The following is a 27,910-nucleotide window of genomic DNA, read 5'->3' on the forward strand; positions in this document are numbered from 1 at the left end:
ACGTTTTCTTATTTATCGTTTACATAACTTTTTCCTCTGCTCGTGTTTCACCTCCTCTCTCTCTCACACGCACGCACACACGTGGAGGAGAGCTGCCTAGCAGCAAAAGTATTTCAAATGTAATTGTAGCTTATCCGGGGGAAGCACATAGTGGTTCGGATTCTACTTTAAACTGGAGGTCCAGTACCTGTTAGCCTTTGCATAAACAGAACCTAAAAGAAAACTCAAATGTAAATTTAGCGTCTTACATTCGGAAAGCAAGTTATGCCAAAATTCGACATTCACAGTTGTGCAAGTTTGAACTGCCCTTCTTTATTTGCCACTATTTATGGTTTTTTACAAAGCGAGATACTTTGATTTTTCTTTTGATACAGGACACATGCTGTGCGAACATTATATATTTAAAGATGGCGACAGAAAGTGTGTAAACACCGACAAGAGTGAAGATTTTTTTTTTGTTTTCTCCATAATTCAAATGAATGATCTTTAATTTTGCAATTTTATTATTATGACTTTTTAACTGGAAAGAGTGCTGATTCCTGGATGAGGGTTAATGAATGATCCTTTTACTTGGCTCACGGGCACTTTACGAATTGATAAGAGCATATGATTATTTGCATGTAATTAATACCTGATTGGGAAAGTTTTAAAACACACAAGGAACACACAGTTTTGTTCATTCTGCATTAAACTTGCCCATCATAAAAACCAGAATTTTCACACTAGATATCACAGAAAAATGGTAAAAATATAGGAATTTGCGCAATATGAATATCAATAAATCGTTGCCAATACTGATGATAGGTACTGAAGTAAATTTTCATCTGGTCAATGCAGGAAAAGAGATGCTCGATAGGGTTCAATAGCGTAGCGCTTGGAAAACAAATATTTTTACATACACTCATACAGTACATGCATTCATATCGTGGAAAGCAACTTAGAGTTTAGACCAATTTTTTTTTTTCATATTTTCCTCAGCATTTATGTCTTGAATTTGTTCGGGTGGGCAAAGGAATTTTTGGGTGGGTGCTTGCCCACCCTCGCCTACGTGTTGTGCCCGTCCCTGTTTCTTGTATCTAGCACAAGTGAATTGTTAATTTTGTCTCATTTTGCAGAAAAGCTGAAGAAGTTGCGACAGTGATGGGAAATGAACTTAAATTGACTGAACAGTGTCTTCGAGTTAACCCCAAATCATACGGTTCATGGCATCATCGTATGTGGGTTTTAGACCATATGGAAAAGCCCAATTGGAAAAGTGAACTTATGTTATGCAATAAATGTTTGGAACTTGATGAAAGGAATTGTAAGTTATATTTTAATTTTTCATCTTTAATTTTACTTTCCAGTGTTTAAAATTTACTGATATTCTACCTTTCTGATATGAAATTGCAAATGTTCCATAAAGAACCTTTTTAATTCATGATTGCAATGGGTTTTGCCTCGGAAAGAGAAGCCGTGTGTTGAGACATTTACTGTACTGAACCAACATATATACATTTTACAGGGTGTCCCACTCCAAAGGTAGCCCCAAAAAGTGTCAGTTGAAATTAACAAGGCAGACAGAAATAAATTGAAACATTGATATGTCCTACCTGTGAGTATGAGATATGGGGCATGATTACAACATGTGCTGGAAGTGTCCATCCTCCTTGGGCATCCAAACACAATTGAACACATTGCTCCTAATTACTAAGGTGGCAGCCAGTGCCTGAGGAGAGACTGCCTGGATCTTGCACCCATCTCCATGGTTTGTTTACACACACCCTTTGAGATGACCACTCAGGGCAAAAGTCTGGCGGGGTCAAATTGGGTGACCCTGGAGACCATACGACCTTTTGAAATTACTCTGCCAGGAAAGAGTCGGCTATTCTTGTGGAAGAGGTGTGGAATGTTGGCCCATCCTGCTGGTAAAAGCCAAGGTTGAGGTCCTTATTGTCTAATTAGCTCATAAATGCCTGAAATATTTCAACACAATCCTCCAAATTTTACGGAAATTAGATGGAGGTGCACACTGTACCTTTGTATTCATAAAAACAATAACAAAATAGCAGAATTTGCACCAAGTTACAGGCTATAAGATCAGTAAAATTAGTGGCAATTTTACTTTTTTTGTATGACTATATCGACCTGTAGTGATAGAGTATTGGTTAATCTGACCACATCCATTAACTTTTATGTTCACTAACTTTACCTGTAATTACTTATTGCAGTTAACGAAGTGAAAAGAGGTTTGTATTGAGAAGCTTGTCTAACATTTTTATTTTGGTACTTGAAAGTTTTGTAAATTATAGGAAAAACTAAAAGTATTGATTAAAAAAAAAATCACTCTTGGGCATATTGGTAAAATTGCTGAAAGCACCAATCTAATATTTTCATAAACCTGTAATTTAGTGCAAAATTCTGCCATTTTTTAATTCTTAAATGAGTATGAAGGTATAATTTTGTATCTTTGTTTTATAAAATAAATGTATAAGTATGAAGTTCCCTTTTCTAAGACAAAAAAAACAACAAAAAACAGTGGCATTACCTGGTTACATAAATTTATGAGGAGGTGAATGAACCATTCAGCTTCTCCATGCAATGCTTGTAAATTTGTCAGATTGGTACACTACCTGTTCAGTGCCAATGCATTTTATACTGATACTTAATGAATATTGGAGAAGAATGATATCGAGCCCATGCTTATAAACAGTGACGTGCACTGAGGAGTAGCTAGTCTAGCAGAGATAGATCAATCAATCTCACATCTCGAATTATATTCAAATCACAATATTTGAATGGCTTATTGCAGAAAGGGACCTGAGTCACTTTTGCACGATTCTGAGAAAAACAAGAAAAATCGTATAATATTGATAGTGTAAGAAAGAAATGTACCGCTGTTGGCTCAAATATTCAGCATAAAGAATAGTTAATTTTGCAACCCTCAATGCGCCCCACCGCAGTATGCTGCTAGAGACAGTGGAGATGAAAAGGTTGTGACTCCGGTACCTTTCTGCAATAAAAGTGAAAACTTTGAGAAATAAGACGAGAAATATCCTACAAACGCCCGTTTGTCATTGCCACATAAGCTAGGTTAGGTTAGGTTATGTTATATATGCCACATAGATTCATCAATAAATGACAGTGTACTGCACTTTCTGGACTTTATTGTCAGTGTTTGAAGTACAATAATGTACGAGCTCATACATGCATGTGTTATTCTACATCTGAGTCTGTTTCATTGCCGTGTGTAGTGGGCCACTGAAGAATATCTTCAAAAAATCCATTTACGTCATGTGGTACATACGAAAAGGCAGTTTACATGTCCTTCAATTTAGTAAGCTTGATCGGCATACGTGCAACTGGGAACGTACGTGGCGTAGGAATTACAGTTCTTGCACCTTTGGACAGATAGAAGGTGTGAGACGTCAAACCTTTGATGAATTCGGAAACCTTGACAGTACCCTTATGTTCAACACAGTATTCAAAGTAATGATACTTGGAAATCTGAAAATACTGCCTATTCTTGTAGGAACACATGGTAGTTTTCGCAGATGCCACATTTTTTGTAGACATGAGGCCACCACGTTGCGAAACCAATAATGTTACTGGTGTCAATAAGTTTGATAGTATTTTTACCGCTCCGAGCCGCATTACAGATTAGCGTACACAGTTCGTACAACATATAAATACGGCTAAGTTTATTACAGAAAAGGACCCGAGTCAGTAACTCAGGTACCTTTCTGCATTAAAGTTCACTTTTCACTGTACATTTTCTTGGCTATAGCCTCGTGTGACTGACTTCCTTTCTGCACTAAAAGATGTGTCTGTAACTAGGAAAATCAAAAATACAATTAACTCCGATACCTCAAAAATGTGACTCAGGTCCCTTTCTGCAATAAGCCATTCATTTATTGTCTTGTTAAAGCCACCACAGCTCATACACAACACTTTCTTTTCCACGCGCTTCTCGTCCATCGGTGTTCTCCGCGGGCAAAGCTGGCTGGATACCCTAGCTCGCTCTTCTTCCGCCAGACCAATTTCCAGGTAGAAACAGCCGGCCCAAGGAAAAGGAAGATTTCTGTCTACCTCTCTTGTCCCCTCGCCCCCTGCTGCAATGGTTGAAAGCCCAGGCTTTCAGGTCCTCCAGTCTATCTCCTATAGGGCAGATAGGGGATTGGTTTCTCATATTTTTTTTGTAAATCCTCTAAAGAACACAGGGTAAAATTTTCTGCAGTACTTATGATCTCTGTATTTACACAACCTTTTACACGTTGTACAATATGTGTGTATGTATGTATGGGAACGTGTTATGTGCAGACAATAATGTTATGCTTTCTTTCTTTTTTTTCTTTTTCAAATATGGAATATATAATGATTAAATTACAAATATGTGCTCAGGCTCTCTCTGACTCTCGTTTTAGTAGTGTTTTATTTAAATATACTACTCTTGGTCTCTGACAGTCATAAATATGGATGTATTTATTTGCCAAGAGAACGCGTGTTCATATTGTTGTTGGTTTGGTTTATTTTACTTCGCTTTTCTGCCACATTTGGTTATCGCGAAAATGAGGATTGAGTGATGATATGATGAAATTGGTGAAGGGACCTCATATGAACAATCCAGGCCAGGATTCGAACCCGTGATGAGTGCGCATTCTTGTCCTATGTGTTGCAGTGAATAATGAAATAATTTGGAATGAAAAATGTATCTCAGAACTCAAAAATTCAAATGAATATCATTGAAGAAACTACAAAAAAGTGTGTTGTGTTTTGTTACCTGTCACCAAATCAACCAAGCGTGGGGAGTGGTTATCACAGCACGCTACGACACCAGGAGTTCCGGGTTCGAACCCCGACCCGGGCATGGGCGTTCCCTGTGCTCGTCCCTTCATCAATTTCATCGTATCGTCTGCAATTAACCAAATGTGACAAAAAAGCAACGCTAAGTAACAAAAATGAAATCAAATCATTGATTGATTGCTCAATTTGGTTTATTTTACTTCGCTTTTCCGCCACCTTTGGTACGACAAAATTGATGAAGGGACGCACACAAAGAACACAAATGACCAATCCGCGGTTCGAACCCAGGATCTCTGGCTTAGAGTCAAATCAAATAGTTTTTTTTTTTTTTCGAATGTGGGTGGGGGTTACGTGTACTTTTTTCTAGTACTCATTCATAATTTTGCAATATTTTCCTGTTATTGACATTCTTCTTTTTTGTAGGAATACTGGCCCTAAAGGGAGGAGGGGTGTGACCCACACCAATCCCCCCCACCCCCCTCCCCTTGAGCATGCCACTGACTGCTACCCCAAGTGTCGACGTCACCGCACGTCACTGCTTATAAAGAATGTATAGAGATAACTTCAGAAACTACATATTTACATTCAAATTTTTAGAGAAATATAACTAATCTACTAAATAACAATAATTAATAATTTTAATATGTTGGACTAGTGAAATTTGAAACCTCTCATATTCATCATATTTACATACAACCATCTTTTTTAATTGCAAATAAGTGTGATTATTTTGGTAAAACTTGTTGGAGAAACATAATTTTTCATTATTATTATACTGAATTGAAGTACTCACTTATCATCTAGGATAGTATGTTATGCCCTATTTCTCTTCTGGGGGGAGTAACCTGCCTTAGCTCAACTTCTGATACTTGTTTTCGTTACTTCCCCAGGCAAAATAATTAGCATAACACTTAAAAAAAACTAACAATGCGGTTCAATCGAATTAAAAGACATAGAATAACTACCATATTCTTTACCATGGATATTAGGGGAAAACTCAGTTCTTTTATCTCAATGATACCAAGACGTTCAGTTTAAAAATATATATAAAAAAAACATTTATTTCGTTGATTAAATATGTACAAAGAATTACATGAAATAACCCCCACATAAGAAATGACATGATCTTCTTTAATTGAAACTCTGTAATATATATAGTGGAACCTCGAATTTACGTTTTTCAGGGGACCAAGCTGCAAGAACTTAAAATGCGGGAAAATGTAAAATCGAGGTAAATTTTATAACATTTTGCTATGTTGGGGCCATGAAGATTGAATGTATAATGCGGGAAAATGTAAAATCTGGGAACGTAAAATCGAGGTTTCACTGTGTATATATATATGAGAGGTTCGTACGCTGGCCTAGACCAGCAGTACTAGTTCAAAAATGTATCTAGCTTGTCATTAGCATACATGACATATTTCTCTAATTCCCTCCCCTTCTTGTTTACAATGAAAATTGCCTCGCAAAAATTGACTAAACTTGATTGATTACAACAACTAATTATGCACTTTTCTTGAAATTATATAAATGCAAAAATGCGGTGATTTTATTTCCACCCTGTCACAGTCTTTTTAATCCCAGATTAAATAAAAACCGGATACCTTGACAGTGTTGAATCTACAAATTTAAACTAATAATTTTGCGATACAAAGTACTTGGCTTGTCACCAACGGATAGACATATACTTGTAATTAAACACATCCCTTAATTCCCTCGGATACGACGTTTCTCTAAGAATAATACAGATGTCCACAGTTTTGCATTTCTATAGAATAATTTGCTACGTACCTTTCTTTCTCCACAACATGAATAGTCTTTCTTTCTTTTTTCAGTTCATTGTTGGGATTATCGCCGTCATATTGTTGGGAAAGCAAATGTGTCAGCTGAAGAAGAGTTCTCTTACACCACTACCAAAATATCAACAAATTTTTCAAACTATTCATCATGGCACTACAGAAGTAAGCTATTGCCTTTGATATACCCAGATCCTGAGGGCAAGCGGCCCATAAGAGAGGATAAACATGGTGAAGGTAAATATGGGTTATTAGTGTTAGTGGCCTGCCTTTCTGCTAAAATGAAAGGAAAACAAGGTTGTCAATAAGAAGAGTTAGAACTGGTTGAAAATAGTAGATTGTGGCTCACCATTTCATCAGTGTCCTTCTCCCCCTCCCTTCCTTTATTAATTTAACAATCAAAATGGCAAGTTGTATTCCTGGAATGGACATCAAAACTTACACAGAGATTCAGGTTTAATGAAAATGTAATTACACTAGTTGCAACAATGCTAAGTGTATCTTAATAAGCCTGGTTTATCATTGGACCTCCAGTGTTTAAGTTGAAAATTAATTTTACCATGTCACCTTGTCGAGTGTAAGTTTCATGGTGATTGTTCACTTCATGCATGTATTTGAGGTCACAAGTCTGTCATTCTATTAATTTTCCAAAGGCAAATGCCATCTTAGTCACCTGGTTACTTACTTTAATTAAGGAGGTGAATGAACCAAACAGGTTTTTCACAGAATGCTTGTGATTTAATGTCTGTTCAGCAGGATATCAGTTTTTGGTAGAGGCATGCATATTTCGCTTTTGATGAAAAACTAAATGTGAAGTAACACATTTCATGTTTCCGAAAGGTGTAAGGAACATCTTCCTACTTTGTTTTGTCACGAAATGATGCGAAATGAATTGCAAATATGAAATAGACTCTTAAACACGAAATTTATAGTTTATTTACTGAAACAACACTTTCTAATGTCAGAATTATCCCTTGAGTCATGCAATTCATGGAAAATTGATTAATTTTGCTTTAAATATTTGAGAAGCAAGAATGGACCACTTTATACAGGAATAAACTTAATGCTCTGGTAGCTACATAAATGTGATATTAGAAGGGATATGTTTATTTTGTGTAGTAAGTGCAGTTTTTAAATCAAATTTTGGATTATATTCACATTTTTGAAACTAAAATGTCATTTTATATACCTCTTTTTCACCACTATAACAGCAAAAGTTTATTTTATTTCCTGCTTTTGAACCCGAAATTGACTGTTTTTGTACCAAAATTTTGCTTTGTTATTTACCAAAAATATGTGCCTCTAGTTATTGGTATTGGTTAAAATTCTCTAATATGCTGGTTCTTAGCTGGTTTGGACCTCTCCAGGCATCTAAACATGCCAGACACCCATCAGCACCTTAAAAGACAATATACAAGTAAATATGCACAGCACATGTGGCATTCCTTTTGTTGTTGTCGTTAGGTTGTTGCATTGTAATCTAGGGATCTGGTTAAATCTCCAGTGGAGGTACATTGCACAGTGGTTTGGATCCCACTTGAAATACAGATCTAGGCCTGATCAGCCTGGAGATGAATCACAGCAGGGGAGCTGGCTGCAGTGATAAGTACAATTGTATCCTTGCATACCACATATTGGGGTCTTTAGGAGCATGACTTAGGCTCAGTGACCTTGAACACAATCCGCAAAACAGCACAGTGGGATTGATGCCGAGAGTATTGTGCATGGACACAGGTAAAATGGCATTATGTAATGTGATGACTCGGGACACGTGAACATCTGGAAGGAATGCAGTAGCAGATATAGTCCTGCTAATATCATTGAAAAGAGACTGGTATGGTGTTTGCTGGCATCATGTTGGGTTCTCATACGCAGCTAGATGTGCTCGGTAGGAGTACCGTACCAGGGCAAACAAACCAGAATATTCTTCTGCATCAGCATATCAATATGGATTCACCATCTGGTTTCCGAGACATGGACCCCATCAAGTATACTCGAGATGCTCTCAGGAGGTGCATGCCACAATGTTAGGCACCTTACTTTATCCAGTTCTGAACAGCCTTGGTACAGGATGGGATTCTCCCCAAGAGCGCTTTGACAACCTTCTTCACAGCATACCATCCAGGGCGACACACCACACTGTGAAGCAGCAGTGCTATTGGACAGGAAAGTAATCTTTACATTACTAATACAGGATGTCCACCATAGACATGTTGCTTGTGTCACACCAGTGGAATTTTGTTTATATCATCTTGCAGGTGACACTCTATGAGCGTCCCACAATTGGCAGAGGTGGGGTACGGTTGGTGGACTACTATGTGGTCCTCCCAGCTAGATCCGAGGGATCCGCTGACCAACGACAGGTGCGGTCCTCCATTCATATTGGGGGTTAGGCGTAGAGCTGACAACTTTGCACTGTAAAAAGACATGTCAAGAATCAGCAACGTGAGGCCATGGATGTTCCCAAGGTAAAATATTCCGGAGGTAAAATAGTCTCCCATTTGGATCTCCGGGCAGGGACTACTTTGGGAGGTCCCTGGACTAAGAATAAGATCTACATTAGGACACCATTAAGCCTTGTTTCCATGATTATGAAAAACTAAATATGCTGACCAAGGCAGTAATTTATTTTATTAAAAACATAAACTAAACGTAACTTTTCAACCTTCTAGTAAGGTCTTCTTCAGACTCTGTATCAAGTACAAAAGTAACAAGATACAAAAACAGGGCATTATATATACACAAACATTACTCCCTCCAGACTATTAGAAAGTTGTTTGGAACTTTCTAGCAGGTGACTTTCACTTTCCACTAGAAGGTTGAAACGTTACGTTTAGTTTATGTTTTTAATAAAATAAATTACTGCCTTGGTCAGCATATTTAGTTTTTCTACATTAGGAATAAGGATATTAAATTAGGCACTTGGAATGTTCTGAGTCTTTACCGGCCTGGGGCATTTCAGTGTACACTTAATGAGATAGTTAGGTATAAATTAGATGTAGTAGCTGTCCAGGAAGTTAGGTGATCAGCAGAAGGGAATTGTAAAACTAAAAATTATACTTTTTTTCTATGGTGGTACTGAAAATCATAATTTTGGAACAGGCTCCTTCATAAATAATAGAATTATCTCAGCCCTTAAAACAGTAGAATTTATTAATGATAGGATATCATATGCAGTTTTACAAGGTAGGTGGTGCAAAATTATTTTAATAAACATTCATGCACCAATGGAAGATAGATGATAATACTAAAGATGATTTTTATGCAGAGTTAGAACAGGTCTTTGATAAATTTTCCCAGTATGATATGAAAATTCTGTTAGGTGACTGTAATGCACAGATTGGCAAAGAAAAGGCATTTAAACCTACTGTTGGTAAATATAGTCTTCATGAATTAAGTAATGATAATGGTATAAGATTAATTACTTTTGCAACCTCAAAGAATTTAATTGTGAAAAGTACCACTTTTAAACATAAAGATATCCATAAATATACCTAGTCTTCTCCAGATGGTAAAACTCATAATCAGATAATCATATTCTCATTGATAAAAGAAGGCATACTAATATAATTGACATTCGTTCACATAGAGGTGCTGACTGTGCCAGTGACCATTATTTAGTAATTGCTAAATTAAGAGAAAGACTCTCAGTGATAAATCATAAGCAACAAGATCTAAAAGCTCAAAAATTTAATATAGGAAAATTTGCTGATGATAGAATTAAGGAAGATTACCAAATTAAACTGTCAAATAGATTCAGTATTTTGCAGGATTTAAATGATGATGAAAATAGAATTGAAACAGACGTAAATAAGAATTGGGAGCACATACTTAATGGAATAGAATCAACAGCTAAAGAAAGTATAGGATACCATAAACCAAGAAAAAGGAAGCCGTGGTTTGATAATAAATGTTATAACCTAATAGAAATAAGAAATCAGGCTAGACTTAGGTGGTTAAATAACTCTGATGATACAAATTTAAGCAATTATAAGAGAATAATGCGAGGAATTAACTGCACGTTTAGAAGTAAAAAAAGAGATTACTTGAAAAGCAAAATTAACAAAATCGAAACAAACTGCAAAAATAAAAATATCAGAGACTTATATAAAGGTGTAAATGAACTTAGAAAGGGATGGCAACCTGAAGTAAACTTGATAAAAGATAAAAATGGCAATTTTTTGGCTGACCCAAGAGAGATTTTAAATAGATGAAAGAACTACTTTAATGACCTTTTAAATGTTCATGTAGGAGATAAATCAGAAGTAAATATAGTACACACAGCAGAACCTTTAGTTCCAGAACCTAACTTGACTGAAGTTAAAGATGCTATTAAAAGGCTAAAGAATATCAAAGCACCTGGCATTGATTTAATACCAGCTGAGTTAATTAAATATGGTGGGAATTGTTAATATGTCAAATTCATAAATTAATTTGTTTAATATGGAATAAAGCAGAAATCCCTCAACAGTGGAAAGAATTCATAATTGTTTCTGTGTTAAAAAAAGGTGATAAAATGAACTGCAACAATTACCGTGGAATTTCTCTACTCTCTCAACAACATATAAAATATTATCTAACATTCTTTTAGCAAGACTAACCCCTTATGCTAATGAAATTATAGGTGATTATGAATGTGGATTTAAACGTAACAGATAAATTTTTAACATCAGACAGACACTTGAGAAGAAGTGGGAATATAATCAAAATGTCCATCAGCTATTCATTGATTTTATACAAGCATACGATTCAGTTAAAATAGGTAAATTATATAATATATTTGTCGAGTTTGGAATACCTAAGAAACTTGTTAATATGATAAAAGTATGCACCAGTGAAACAGAAAGTAAAATTCGTGTGGATATTAATGTGTCTGAGAGATTTACAATTCATGATGGGTTAAAACAAGGAGATGCATTCCCAGCCAAGTGCAGAAATGGTATGTCTGAAGCTTTTCGCTGTGTGTGATGAGGCGTTGTCGTGCTGCAAAATCACTTTTCCGTGTCTTGTCGCCCAATCTGGATCTCTCCCATGGCATGAAGACGATCAGATATGGTTTGGTGACCAACATTTATCTTCTCTGCCAGTTGTTGTTGCGTTTGCGTATTGTCCTCGTCCAACAGTGCTTGCAATTCGGCATCTTGGAATTTTTTCAGCTGGCCCGGGCGATCTTTGTCTTTCAAGTCGAAATCACCACTTTTGAATCGTCGAAACCAACGCACACATGTGTCTTGCGTTAGGACATTGTCACCATACGTTTCCACAAGCATACGATGGCTTTTACTCGCGTTTTTCTTTTGATTGAACAAGAAAAGCAGGACGTGCCGCACATGCTCCTTATTTGGTTTGAAGGTCGACATGTTTACCACACAAACCCAATATCACGATCACTCGCACTCGGTTGCACATCGACGGCATTTTGACAGGTACTGTCCTGGCAACACACTGACGTAACAGTTGAGACTGTGCACCAATCCTTGCTTCCAGCACCATCCAGCGACGAAATTAAGAATTATTAACCAGCACACCTGGTAATACTAACAAATAAAAATGATATTAAAGAGAAAATAAAAAGCCGGCTTAATTCAGGAAATGCATGTTACTTTTCTCTTCATAAACTTTTGTCTTCTCGTTTAATATCTAAGAAACTAAAAGTTAAAATATACAAAACAGTAATATTGCCTGTACTATTATATGGATGCGAAACTTGGTGCCTTACATTGAAAGAGGAACAAATTGAGAGTATTTGAAAATAAGATCCTTTGGAAAATATTTGGACCTAAAAGGAATGAGGAGACAGGTGAGTGGAGAAGGTTACATAATTTACAACTACATAATTTGTATTCATGTCCAGATATTATTAGAATGATTAAATCAAGAAGACTTAGGTGGGCAGGCCATGTGGCACGAATGGGAGAGGAAAGGAGAGTTTACAGGATTCTTGTTGGGAAACCTGATGGTAAGAGACCAGTAGGAAGATCAAGACTAAAATGGAGGGATAATGTTGAGATGGACCTAAAGGAAATCTGTAGGGATGGAAAAGAGTATGTGGATCTAGCTCAGGATAGGGACAGATGGAAGGCCTGTGTTGCTGCAGCCATGAACCTTCGGGTTTAAGAAGGCTATAGAGTTAGTTAGTTATCATCTTGGAGGAAGGCACTTCTGTACATGTCTGGAAAGTTTGGTAGTGGATACCTAAAATGCTTCAATTCATGAATTCCTTATGAGTAATAGCAGTGTACATGGAATAGATGGTAATCTATCATAGGCATATAAGTGTATCTGTAAAATTTCAACAACGATTTGACATTTATTTAAGTTCTCTGTAACTTTTATGAATATACAGGGTGTCATTTTAATTGTACCTACGGATCACAGAAAACACACAGACTACATCGAAACAAACAACTTTTCTCGGTAACATTTTTGACATTTGTGCGTCGTTTAGGCACTACAGGTGTTCACAAAAGCTCATTTTGTTGCCTGTATGCTGGCAACCCAACACAATATTTAATTGCAACTGTGATGTCATTTTCTGCACTGAGAGCCAGCCCCCCGTGGCAGAGTGGTTAGCACATCACACTACGAAGCCAGGAGTTTGAATCCTGCCCTGGGCATGGATGTTGTAAATGTCCGTTCATCAATTTTATTATGTCATCACTCATCCCCATCTTTGCAAATTAGCCAGAAGTGGCACAAAAATTGAAATAAAATAAAGCAAATCAATCAGTTCTGCGGTGAAACAGCGCATGGTAGTGTAGCAAGGCACATAGAAATTTCTTAAAAAATGACAAACTACCAACCAAATTATGTGCTGCAAAACGAAGCAAGGAACCTGTCCAGTAGACCTACTAGAAGACAACCAACTCTACGAAAAATGGCAGAAAATTGCAAATCTCTTTGCAAGGTTGATATCTACAGGGTACTCTATCCACATGTCCTGATACAGGCTTTGTGGTGCTGATTACGGAAGCATCCGAGGTTCATGTTGTTACTTTATGTCTAAAACATGTAGAACCAATGATGAATCGGCAGCAAATATTCTGCGATGTTCACAGTTGCCAACTATTAAATGTGTATCCGGTGCAAAGATAAACACAGGAATGTTACAGTCATCAGAGAGCTCAAACAATCTAGAGGAAAATGCATTCTTAAAGTTTATGTTGTGTTACATAAAAATCTATTTTTACCATTCTGAAAAAGTGGAACCATTAATACCTTGGATTAAATGGTAGAATATTAAAACACAGCCTTGTTCCTGTGTATTACACTCAGTTTTTCAACCTAATGCAGTCTTACTTTGGTTATTCTGTTCAAACTTTATTTCTGATATTAGTAACAACAAAAAATAACGGCCATTCTTTTTTTCTATAAATTGAAATTAACAATGCCAATTTACAGGGAGGGCGATGAACTCACCTACCATGGTTTTACTGTATAAAATGTAGTACGTATTTCAATATAAAATTAGAAACTTGAATAAAAGTGAAATTTTAATTTCCAAATAAATGACACGAAGGTTAAGAGACAAAATCTAAAATAACCATTTCCTTTTGAATACATTTTTACCCCACTGTTTCTTGTATCACTGCACAGTGTTCAATTCTCACAATCTAGCTGGAAAAAATTCCTAAGATTAGTTGTCTTGTCCTCCATTGATCTTATTAACCTCGTTTCATAATATTTAGCCATGCTTGCTATTGCTGTTACTCCTGCGCACTAATTTTGCCACCGAGAGTGATGTAGAAAGTTATACTAATCAGACTACTTTCTAAATTTCGGATGGTCCTTATAACTGAAGTACTTTAGAATAAAAAAAAATATTTGTGTGGTTGTAATGAGCTGGAAAGCTGTCACATAATTGATACTGACAAATATGAAATTAATATTTTAATTGTTGATACTAGTAAGATGATGATATTAATCGCACAGAGAATAAATGATTAAATGAAAAAAAATGCACTTCAAATTAATTATTATTACTAATATTATTTGAATTACAAAAGATGATTACACATCAGGTCAATGTTGAGTCAAAACATTTAGTTTGCAATGATAGAATTGTATGTACATATCTTAATCAGTGTCCTCATCCATTCTGCTTGCGCTGCTGCTTCCAGAACTGTCAGATGCTGGTATGGTGGAACTGCCCCTTCTTTGGAGACCGGATGAAAGCAGACCTAGAACTGCTGGTGACAGTGCTCCAGACTTCTTGATTGGGAGTTTTCGGCGCGATGATATTACCGGATCCGAGGACGCAAGTAGAATGTGCAGCAAATCATCATTTGTTGCTATGACCTTCCCTAAACTTCCTAATGTCCTTATGTCTTACCTCCTGTACGTCTTCTGACAGCTGTCCGATAGGCAGGAGGCAGGATGCAAGACCGAATAATGTCTGCACCATGTACTAAAATCTTGTGAACTGTGACAATTCTCAATTCTCCCTGACTTCGGCTCCTCACTGGATCTGCAACTGCCTTGTTCTTTGTCCTTGGGCCACTCTCCTGGAACAACTTCATAGGACAACCTGGACCACATCCACTGGACGTACCAGGAACACATCCGTATACCTCTGGTGGAAAACTGATTTGATCATTGAGCCACTGTGCGTTACCTCACAAAAATCTGTCTTTATGCCTGTTACTCTTCAACCATCGGGCACTAATTTTCACACAATACAGTTTAATTACATTGACAATGCGTTCTTCGACTTCTGGAGAACAATCTTGTATCCCCAATCTCTCCACAACAAATCTGTACAGTTCTAGCTTCTGTTTTGGGGAGAAGACTGCAGCCACACATCAAACAACTCCCACCTGAACAGGGTGCACTGCGCAATAAAACTATACGCTGTTGTAAATCGTGCACATAGTGTTAACCTTTTACGCAAGCAGGAAGTTCGTTACGCAACATGTGCAAATTACACGGGTGTACTATATGGTATTTTTTTTGTAATCCTTTGTCAAGTTTGGACAGGGAATAACATAATACTTTTGTAGCACCATTTTTCACTTAACATTATTGCAAACAGTACTTACGATATGGCTACACAAACACCCTGCACAAACACAGCAGAGATACCCACGTTACCACTACAATGAACGCAGTGAGTCACGAACAAATAAATAGAGTGCATCACACATAAATTTGCCGTTGCGTAGATACCAATTTTCGTTTCGTCTCCCTCTCTCTTAGTATCACGTGTTCTACCCTGCTCGAAAACCTTCGCTATTGTTGCCATATTGTCATTCCATTCCTGGACACACTCGCGCAAACATCATTGAAAACAATTGAATAGCACTCCAGCTCGCGGTTCACACCGTTCGGCATGGATGGTAATGTGGCAATATAGCACAGCGTAGTGGTCGCTTCTTTTATGCAGTGCATGTTCATTGGCTAGCTAGTAACTAGTGTTGCCAACTTTAATAATGAAGCACTATTTCTGTCATGGAAGGGGAAAGGCAGGTAAAATGACGGTGAGTTTTGTTGGATTGGAAGCACCATATTTGTATTTTATACTAAGTATTTTACCGGTTTGACGTTGTGTACGTGTATTGCGTTTCTTAATTAACGTTAAATTCCATAATGCCTCCAGTTCTGTCAAAGTTGAAATCAAAAACCTTGCATACCCAAGCTCGGGAAATTCTAAGCAACGTGCACGAGTTCATGAAGGAGGAAGCCAGTGAAGGTGTTAGCATCCCAATACAGCATTTTGGCAAGAGAGCAGCGGCTACGACTGGAGTTCCTGAACGAACAATCAGGGCTATCATGAACGAAAGACAATCTCTTCAGATGTCAGAAGGCCCCTCCACATCATTCCACACTCCCGGGAAAGAACGACAAAGACCAGCGACCAAATTGTCAGTGGACGCTTTCGATGAAAATGTTATCCGTAGGCGCATATACAACTACGCTCTGCGTGAAAATGAAGTGCCGACATTGAAAAAATTGCATGTCAAATTACAGGCGGACAAACATTTTGCGGGAAGTCAAGAGAGTTTGCAACGTTTGCTGCTAAAGATGGGATTTAGGTGGAGGAAGAGGAGGCTGTCATTTTTGCTGCTTAATGCGATGCATATTGTTTTCTGTGTTAAAATTGCCATGCTTTGATGGGTGACCAAGTTCATAGCAGGGCCGGCGGAAGGGGAGGGCGAACCGTGCCATCGCCCAGAGCGGCAAAATTTGAAGAGAAGAAAAAAATAAGCTTATTGAAAACTGTGATCGAGCGAGATATTCTTTTGCGCTGAATAGTATTGAAATAGCATAAGAAGTCTCATTATTTATTTTATATTTTGATGTTTTAGTTAGGAATATATTGGTTTTCAATTTTCCGTTGCTGCGTAATGACCGGGGGGGGGGGGGGGGGGGTCGAAATACAGCGGCATCTGCCGCCACCTCCCAGGGAGGCAAAATGACTAGCGCCGGCCCTGGTTCATAACAAAAGAAAAAGCCGCGCAGCTTATCGTCTAGTGGCAGTGTATGTACTTGTTATTGTTGTGGAAGCCGGCATCCTTTGTAAATGTACAACAGAGGCAACCGACTGTCACCGATCTCAGAGAGGAAATAATAATACTGCTTGAGGAGGAGTGTTATGGTGCAATTGTAGCGGTTTAACACGTTGGCATGTTATTATCTGTCGTTGCAGTTCCATACCAGTGTATACGGGTTTTGGGAGTGAAAAGTTAGAACGCCACCAGTGCATTAATGCAATGAAAAATAATATATATATCTTTTTTATTTTGTTTGAAATCACTCAAATAAGGAATCGTATGAAGAAGTCTTCTTTGCAGCATTTTTGGTAATTTTACTTATGTGTTAGTTCATATTTTGCGAATTTTTAGTCCATATGTATGTAGCTACATACAAAGCCACTTGTTAGTACATATTAATCCTAGTCCTGGTATAATGCATGACGTTTAAAACTCAACGTTAGATAGACCTGAATTCTCTAAAATTTTATTGTTGTATGTAACAGCTGTGCATCGGCGCACTGCATCGATTTTTCTATCTGCTCCATTAGCAACACTGCTTCTTTAGTTGTTTCGCGCATCGCACGGCAGAAATATCTGCGCTGGACTCTAACAATACAGCACGCGTCTAAACATGAGCTACTCCACGCGCGAACCAAATGCCTCTGTGCATGGTGCCTAGTGACACGAGGTTCATGACCATCTAACCATAACTTCCGGTTCAAAGTCAAATGAAAAACAATCATCACAATTACCCCTGGACATTTCCTAACACACCTGTGTAGCAGTTAGCCGTGAATATACAAGATTCGAAAAATGAATTTTTTCCAGCTAGATTGCGACTGTGCACTGGTTTACTTCCAGTTGGGTTACTGGATGTGTTCCCTTGCTTTGTTTACGGCACATATGTGGCTGGTTGTCTCTGTCATTTTTCACAGAATATATGTATTCTTGGCAACTCTGGCATGCACTGCTTTACCACAGGAAATCACATCACTAAGGGGATTAAACGTTGTGTTGCCAGCATACAGGTGGCAAAACAAACTTTTTTGAAAGACTGTAAAACTGAAATGATGCACCAATGACAAAAACGTTACTGAGAATAGTTGTTTGTTTTGATGTCCTCTATAAGTTTCTGTGATCCTTGGGCACCATTAAAATGACACCCTGTATAAGGGTCAATGAGGCATTCAAGTTTTTCAAGAGGATATACAATTTTACATGAGACCAGTAGAATAACAGCTATCAGTATTCATAAATTTTATGTTTGTACTTTATCAGTATCAAAAAGAACTTCACATTGGTCCATCATAAAACAAATGAAAGTGTATGCATGTATCTCACCATTCATTTTCAGACTTGCTTAAAATTTTTGTTGGGCATGGATCTATAAGATTTGTTTTGCGAATTTCGATAAAATAATTGTCTGATAATATGAAGAACAAAGCAGTTCTTGAATCTCTGTAGTTAATGTACATAACTGAGTGCCTGAATTTTGCTTTTGAAACATTTAAGTAACCATACCAGGACATGTGAATTATATATTTATGTGCATAAAGATAATAACAAAATGTCAGATTTTGGCACTAAATTACAGGCTAATTTTTACCAATAAACGAATGTACTGATGTGCCCACTTCATTTACCAAATAAGCCGATATATTCTATATATCATTCAATACCGATAAAGTACCGATACTGATTAATTTGCCTGATTCCTGCTTTTTGTAAATATATTTTGGTGTACTATACAATTGAAATTAACGATCATAGGTGCTGTAGCTATTTTAGGCTTATGTAAAGAACATAATTTTTAAGCCCTCTTGTGTCTACCAAAAGCAAGTATAAGAATGATAATATGTATTTACTGGTAATTGTGAATGCTTATTGTAAAATACTTTTCTCCATTTTTTCCAGAGCTGGAACTTGTCCAGAATGCTGCCTTTACAGATCCAAATGACCAGAGTGGATGGTTTTACTTACGATGGTTGCTTGGTAGAGCCCATCAACCGCTGGGCATATCCCATGTCCACGTATCCCAAGGGCAAATATTCCTTGTTCTGACCCAAGAGCAGAGCCCTTCTGATAGCTCCTTGCATGTGGATCTCAAAGTAAATGAATGCTCTATCAATGGCACCTGGGCATGCAACAACAGATTACAATATTCATATATATGGGTATCCTTTACTTGCATTTCTTAAATAATGAAAAACTTTTTCTCTCTCTCTCTCTCTCCATTCATCATCACTCATCCCGATCTTCACAAATTAGCCCAAAGTGGCACAAAAGGCAAAGTAAAATAAAACAAATCAATCATGGTTGGGGAATAAAATATGTGGTTTTTAAGTAGATGTAAGAAATTAATAGAACCTCTACAAGTTTCGCAGAATAGGTTAGTAACTCTCTTACGTCTAATTAATTAATTAGAACTGTCGAGGTACTTAATAAACGAATTACCAGTGTATTGGTATTGAAAACTATTGGTTCAAAATCAGTTAAGAGTCCCATGGCACTTTCATGGAGTCTAAATGTCCTGTAAATTGTGCAAAATTCACAATGTGATCGATCAACTTATATGTGAACATAGTCATATTTTGAAGTAAAACTTGGCTGGAATAATATGGTACAGTTTAAGTGAAATACTTATAAATATTTACAATGTTGTAAGTATCAGCACCAGTGGAAAATATTAACAATATAAAAAATGTATATACAATATATACGGTGTTCCTTGCAACTGAAAGTCATTGCTTTAATATTTCCCTGCAAATGATAAACTGTAAACCTGGTTGAAGTAACTCAAACTTTTAGAGAATGATTTGAAAACTTATTGGAAAATACATGAAACATTCAGGATATTGATTCTGGGAAACAGTAGTTCGACAAATGCCCATCCAGGGTTTCCACTTTTCCTGGAAAAGTCCAAAATTTCTGAATGAAAATATATATAACTTAGTTCTTCAACCAGCCTCTCGATGGGTGATATTCCATGCAAAAATTGTTTTTAATTTATTTTTGTTCATTTATTTTGAATAATAATGTTGAATAAATAACCTTTAGGCAGCTTTCAGACTGAAGTAACAAATAACATGCAACATGGAGGTTTCGCACTGAAGCAACAAACTACATTGGTTTCTCAAGCCTGTAAAAAATGCATCCAATCTGCATGTGCAACCAACAGACTGAGGCATACAGTGCACACTATTGAGAAAATGATCCGGTCTGAGTGACGTGTCATGTGTCACTTTGGTCTGAAAGCTGCCTTATTGGATAGCAAGTCCAGTCAAGTACTGTTATGTTAAAATGCCACAGAATGATCTGGAAATGTATTTTCAAATTGTCTGGGAAAATCTGGGAATCATTAATATTGTACTTTGATATAAATTTGGATATTCATATAATTTTATTTTTTCTATGTAGCTCTTTAGTCTTATTTTCTTAACAAAATATTAAAGATATTTAATCCCAGCAATGAAGTATTCAAAGGAGATAACATGAATAATGTGAAGATTTCCCTATTCAGTGAGGGTAACATGTGTGATAGCATTGACTTGGTTGTAGACTCGGAAAATTCGGAGACCTTGTATCAAAGTTCCGTGGAGAAGTCTGTGTTGTTCGGCATGAAATTCAGCGAAGGAGTGATGTCTGTTCTGGTCGAGGAGCTTGACTCCTGTAAACAGTTGTTAGAGATGGAACCTGATAGCAAATGTAAGTATTAGTTTTTTGCTGATAATTGCATATGTCAATTTCCATTTTGTAGTAGGATTGAACTGTTATGGATTTTTTAAATACTGATAAAATACTCTTGTAATATTATAAATGTTTCTTGAAACTGAATGTATGTGTGTGTGTGTGTGTGTGTGTGTGTGATTGATTCATTCAATTTCTATGTAACCGAGTAAATGTAGTTCTTAAATCAAATTTGAGATTATATTTGCCATTACAAAACAAAAATATTTTATGTTGGTTCAATATTGAAACAATTGTTACAAAAAATAACCCAGAATAATGGAAGGGAATTAATTTCACAACATAAATGCCACAATGCATTTGTGTTCTACAGTATGGAACAAATTTCAAACCTTTACTCGTACTGACTCAGTACAGATATAAAATTAACTGTAGCTAGAGAAGAAATCTTGCATGGAATGGGAAATATAGAGTTCAAAAACCTGTGAGTGGCATTAGCAGGGACATGCATAGTAAACTTTTCACAAAACGTGAAATATGAGATTACACTCTGCAATGCTCATTTTTGATGTTTTGGAAAATTGTGGGGTACATTTTCCCACCATATTTTGTCATTTCACACAGGTGAAGGTTAGGAATGTGCTCTTAGAACAGGAAGTTTCAATTTGTGTGACAAGTAGTATTAAAATCAAATTTGGGATTTTAACATTGAAACTACATTTTATATACAACCTATCCAAATATTTTATTCTCCTTAAATGTTATCTCAGATAGAGTATTAATTAATCTGTTCAATTCCTGTACTTAGTTAATTGGATAAGTTGTTCCTTTCATTTCTTTGTTTCTCATCCTCGCTACCATTTTAGCCCTATTTCTGATGGACATCACCATTGATTAGTAAATTTGCCAATCCAATTTGCAGAATTCTGCTATTTTCTTATGAGTATGAATATAAAAACTTGCATTATATACAGTGTTTTCTAATTACAAATCTAAACATACTGCTATTTCTGAGACAAAACTCATGGGTCCTGTGGGGTTACTTACATTTATTTTAAAGACATGTAATTTATATTTATAGTGAATAAAATATCAATATTTCAGCACAAAAGCTGAGTACATTTTGGGAGGATAGGTTGTATATAAAATGGAGTTTCAATGTTAAAATCCCAAATTTGATTTTAATACTATTTGTCACACAAATTGAAACTTCCTGTTCCAAGAGCACATTCCTAACCTTCACCTACAATTTTCCAAAACATCAAAAATGAGCATTGCAGAGTGTAATCTTAAATTTCATGTTTTGTCAAAAGTTTACTATGCATGTCCCTGCTAATGCCATTCACAGGTTTCTGAACTCCATATTTCCCATTCCGTGCAAGATTTCTTCTCTAGCTACAGTAAATTGTATATCTGTACTCTGTCAGTATGGGTAAAGGTTTGAAACTTGTTCCATACTGTAGAGTACAAACGCATTAAGGCATTGTTGTTGTGAAATTAATTCCCTTTCCATTATTCTGGGTTATTTTTTGTAACATAATTTTCAATATTGAACCAACATGTGATACAGAAACAGTAGACATTTTATTTTTGTTTCTATAATCTTGTCTTGTCAAGCCTCTCTTACTGTTCTTTTGTTTTTGTCCTTTAAATCTGAAGCCGTGACATGTTTAAAAACTATCAATACCAATATGTAAGTGATGGCTTAGGTTAGAATTTCACTGTTAGACCATTCAAGGTAGTTATTTTGCTTCTGCAATTGTTGGCAATTAGAAAATATATGTGCTTGATTCACATAGGGACACTACTGACGACGGTGTTGCTGATGCAAGCGATTGATCGTCATAAATATCGCAGTCAGACCATGGAAATACTGGACAAGCTGATTGAAGTGGATCCATATCGTAAAGGCTACTACTTGGATTTACGTAAGTATTTTTAAAATTGTATGCATTTCTCCACGATGTTAAAAAAATAAGTGTAATTTGCTTCAAATTTACCATTGTATGACGTGGTATCCAAAATTTTCAGGACTGGTGCTACCATCTAGTCAAAAATGCACCGTGGGCCCCCCTTCCACATAAACACACTGGGCCTAGCGATTCAGCCATGCATCCAGGAAGTTGTGTTCTGCTACAGTACTGCATTCATTTCTGCTTAAAACATCTCAGTTGTGTCAAACTGAGTCTTTCAAAGTGATCTTCAGAGAATTTCTTCTTTGTCGAGATCATTTACAACAGATAAAATTTTTCAAAGTTCTGGGCAAAATATACAGCTGCATCCAACCAAGTGCCCCATCACGTAACTACAGGTGTAGGGGGAAGGGTGACTTCAGGACATTTTTGTTTAAAAATGTATATTCTTCTAGGCAACCTGATAAAAACTTTCTTCCCATTTGAAACCAGTTTATCGACATTGGGATAAAGAGCTCTTATCTTTTCACATATTCTATGCAATGCACGAGCCACACATGTAACGTGCACCATTTTGGGGTAGCTAAAGGCAAGGCCTACTGCAGCTTTTTTTTCATGTAAGCTGCAGCATCTGTCACGAGGAGAAGAACATTGTCAAATGTTATGCCTTCTGGCCACATTAGCTGCATTGCTTCATTAAGAAGCCTTGCTATCATTACATGTGTAGCCTCAGCTAGCTCTTCACACACTAGCAAATAATTTTTCGTTGAGACAGTTTCGTCATTATTTAACACTCCCAAAATCACATTTCCCACTTTTCTACCGGTGGAGTCTGTAGTTCCGTCAATAGATACCCAAATATTTTGATGCACACATTGTGAGCGAATATGTTGTAAGGTTTGCTCGTAACACCTGTGCAGATACATTTTTCGCAATGTTGATTCGTCAGGCGGTAAGTTTTGTAAATCAGTTTTTTTAAATTTGAACAGTGGAATATCTGCAGACACAAAAGCTCTGCACAAGTCCATTGAAAAAGGGACAATTTTGACAGTTCCCCAGAAGTAGATGGAGTTTGTTGCCCGATAAGTGCCTGTCTGCCGCTCAAACGTGAAGAAACAACAACATACTGCGTAATTTACGAATGTTGGTCAGCTGCGATAGATTTACAACAGGGTTGGCAAAATAACACTTTGCCATCAGTTGAAAACACATCCTTATATTCTTTACAGAACTGTTGCAAACAAGATGAAACACTTGCCTTAACTTTCGGCATATCGCACGAGAAAACACATACTGCTGCACAAGCATCGAATCAGAACATGACAAAAGCAGAAACACTCTTGAAGCTCTGCATTACGTTGTACGCTTGCCTCATCTGGGTAATATTTCCCCCCCAATAGGATCGTACGCGAGGCGCCAGAAATCTGCCAGAGAGCGTGTTCAAAGACAAAGCAAACCTAGCACTCTCGATATGAAAGAGGTGCGGAAAAATTTTTCCTTTAAGGATTTCGAGGTAGCTGAAGTCAATGAGCGATTTTATGTATTTAAAATGAAAATTTGCAAAATATGTATTTACATACGGAAAACTGGAAAATATGTGTTTTTACATAAAATAAAATCTTCTGTGTTGACTTATAATATGATCAGAATTTTGGCAAAAACGAGGGGGTCTATCTTATCGCAGAAAAAACATTTATTTACCTAAAGTTCCGTTCCCTAGTGATGAGCATGCATGCTCTTGACTGCTCTTTTCCGATGGTCATCACCAGTGATAACTCAGGACAAGAAGGATGCATTGTGGGAGGTAACCTGACAAATGTCTGTGCAGACAACACACTGTCCTCAGCACAAATGTGGTGCTGACCCAATGCGGCAGGTACAATTTGGCAGTCAGGAATCTGTTGGCATGTTCCAGAACCAATTTCTGTCTCATCAGCAAGGTACTCAATGGTTCGACATTGACATTGAAGCTGTTGAAGTTTGGCAACAAGGTTGGGTGTTGTGCAGCTGAGACTCCTCCTTCCTATGTGCTCGTTGACCTCAGTGAATTTTCAATCAGCCTTGAACAGAGCATGCCATTGAAACACTAGTGTGTTGGTAATGCTATTTTACTCTGAAGACTAGTTTAATCATTGGAATGGAATGTGTGGTGCTTTTCTGGAGATTTGCACAAAATTTGGTGCACACTTGCTGTTCCTTTATCAGAAACATCGTGATATTGCACCACACAACATACATGATTCCAAATAAAAAATAACTTAAACAGTCAGGGCATTGACCCACCTGCATGAAATTTTGTAACTTGACTTTCAAGATGTCGGTGGAAAGAGCAGATAGTGGAGTGTTAGGAGAAGAGGACAAGATCGGAACACCATGGAAAGAGGAATGGGGGAAGACCAGAAGAAAATGGAGAGGCTTGACTTCTATGCTGACCCACCCAGGGGCAGGAAGCGGCGAAGGAGGATGACTCCCAAGATATGCTAGTGCTACCAAGTAATGTTGCATTGCACTACTACAACTGCTATTGAGATGGCAGCACCAGAGAGCATATAGAGAGTGATAACTGAAGCGTCAGTTCCTTTGATCTTTGTGTCCCTCGCGTGGTGAGCAATGTGATTGGTGGCCCGGAATTTTTGAGTGACAGCACCTAGCAGAAACAGGTTTCCCCAATGTTTGGCATGTTCACTGTTCAAAGTGGCTAAGGTAAAAGTGTTGTTTGAAGCTGCACAATGCCGAGAAGAGGGTGGACTTGGTGTTCTGCAATAAATTGCAAGAACAGTGGAGGAAGGAAAGATTGACAAGGAAAACATACAAGTTTCTTCAGCTTCCCAAAAGATAAGTTTCCTTCATATATTCTTACACAGAACAGAATGTTCTGAAAGTCGCACAGCACTTAATTCTGATCGTCAATAACATGGACTGTTAATCCTCACCTTCTTTTAACATTATAAAGATCAATCCACTGTGCTGTTTTTTTAAATCATTTTCCCTTATTTCTTTATCACTTTCATATAATGTCAAGAAATTAATAAATATCACATCCAGAAGTGTACATTGATATTTTATATTTCACAAATCGACTAAAGAGATCTTTCAAACAGTTGCCGTGGTGTGACTTATTGTGTTTACAACTTGACACAAGAAGAAATTTTCGTAAAAAGTTATTCAAGATTGTCCATTGATGACATGTCCATTTCGGGTGATTGTAAAGCTCTATTGTTACATAATTTATGAATATGTATATTTCACAATATAGAGCTCATATTTGACAACCAGGATAGAGCTGTTTTATAGACTTGTTTAATTTATATGAAAATATATTTGAAAATCCCTCGTGATTTTTTTTTAATCCAATGATAAATTTGTGGCCATAATTGCTTGTCAGTACTAATTTAAGTAATGTACATTATTATTCTAGTCGGTAGGATGTCTGACTGCCACGTGGGAGACTCGGGTTCGATTTCCAGGGTGGGTGATCAAAAGTCTGAATTTTTCCTGCCTTGTATCCGCATTAAGTGGCCCTGAGGCTCACCACCCAGCCTCAAATCAATCTGTGCCTGGGGACATAGGGGGGTATAATGGCCTGAGCATGGTGCTGACCAGATCATCTCCAAAATCGCAAGAGATTGAGAATGTGTGGGACCTTGTCCCACGTCCCCAAAATGTACCTTCACGGCATGATGCTATATGCATGTACATTCTATTATTACTACCATTGTTATTAGTGTTTTATTACCATTATTTAGGGAAAATTAGTTCACAAAAATATCAGCTTTGCGAGCGGAGCAAGTAAGGACATTTTTAAATCTATTTTGAAAAATGGTAAAGATCATTATTTTAATAAGGACCAATATTTTCATTGTAATATGTAAAAATTCTGTTGTGGTCAAAATGAGCTACAAAATTGTAACTATATATATATATATATATATATATATATATATATATATATATATATATATATATATATATATATATATATTAGGGATGTGCCGAAGCCGGTTACAGATGTATGAAAATCGGCCGAAATTGACACATCGGAATCGGCAAAAGTCCGATATTTAAACCGGTACAGATTATACTAAGTTTTATATTCAAGTTTTGTAAGATTTATTGAAAATTTGGTTATGATTCGTCATTATTGTAGAGATTTTGTAATAAAATTATTGCAAACTCATTCAGAGGATCAACCTAACTATAAATCGGAAATAAAACAGTACATTGCTGAACCAGGATCTGCTGTTGTATTGGAAATTCAAAAGTGAGTATTCAAACCTGAAGCAAGTCCTGAGAAAATACTTGGGCATACCTGCTGCATCAGTATTCAGTGATCGAGTGTTCAGTGTTGCTGAACAGATTTGAGATAAGAGAAGTAGGTTACTTCCTGAAGTGCTTCCAAATCTCGTGTTTCTGAAGTTGAATCTGGCAGAACAGGAATTCATTTTGCATTTCAAAGAACTGCCTGAGTACTAATGTTTAATCTCTTGAGAATCCATGCTCTTCTTAAAGGTTCACATAACATTTTGTAGATGCAAATGTACATTCACATCTCTTGAGAATATATATGTGTATACATATCGCACACCCAGCGTCGAATAACATGGGTGGGTACCTGGGGGAAACCCTGGGGGGTAAAGGCGGTCAGGGGCATGATGCTGATCACATCACCCCCACTCACGACCGGATCAAGAAAGTGTGGGGCGTTACCCCCACACCCCCTATACGCCTTTATGGCGTGGTGAAACACAGGGCACAGGGAAACACTTTACCTTTTACATATGATATGCAATAGAAATGTACATAGCAAATTTATTTTTGTCATGCTGAAAATAACATCCCATTTCTGTTTAATAATCTTATGTATCGGAATCGGTTAAATATCGGCATCGGTATCGGTTCCAAAAATTATCGGTGAGTACATCGACATCGGTAAATTTTCAGCTTCGTCACATCCCTAATATATATATATATATATATATATATATATATATATATATATATATATATTAGGGATGGGACCGATTAATCGGTACTCTATCGGTATTGGCCGATATAGGCATATCGGTGTATCGGTAAAATTACCGATTATTTTACCGATCCGATATATCAATAAATATCTGATAGTTTAGTGCAAAATTCTGCCATTTATGTTGTAATTTTTATGGATAATCTCCATGCCCTACTTTTTTAAAATGTAAATGTCTAAATATGCAATTTCTCTTGCCCTGCAGTCACTTTGAAACACACATTTTTTAAGGAG

The 27,910-nt window shown here is 36.9% G+C and overlaps 1 protein-coding gene across 3 annotated transcripts in view; it reads left to right on the plus strand.

The window, feature by feature from the left end:
• The window catches only part of RabGGTa (Rab geranylgeranyltransferase subunit alpha), a 54,789-nt gene that overhangs the window by 18,503 nt on the left and 8,376 nt on the right, over positions 1–27,910 (plus strand). For all 3 annotated transcript variants that reach the window (XM_083138394.1, XM_083138393.1, XM_083138392.1), the window contains exons 4-8: positions 1,116–1,303; positions 6,618–6,815; positions 18,965–19,224; positions 20,503–20,755; positions 22,537–22,665. In XM_083138394.1, the coding sequence (XP_082994520.1) occupies positions 1,116–1,303; positions 6,618–6,815; positions 18,965–19,224; positions 20,503–20,755; positions 22,537–22,665 (1,028 nt within the window). The remainder of the gene's footprint in view (positions 1–1,115; positions 1,304–6,617; positions 6,816–18,964; positions 19,225–20,502; positions 20,756–22,536; positions 22,666–27,910) is intronic.

The sequence above is a fragment of the Lepisma saccharinum genome, chromosome 1 (assembly GCF_977018435.1).
Source record: "Lepisma saccharinum chromosome 1, izLepSacc3.1, whole genome shotgun sequence".
Lineage (NCBI taxonomy): Eukaryota > Metazoa > Arthropoda > Insecta > Zygentoma > Lepismatidae > Lepisma > Lepisma saccharinum.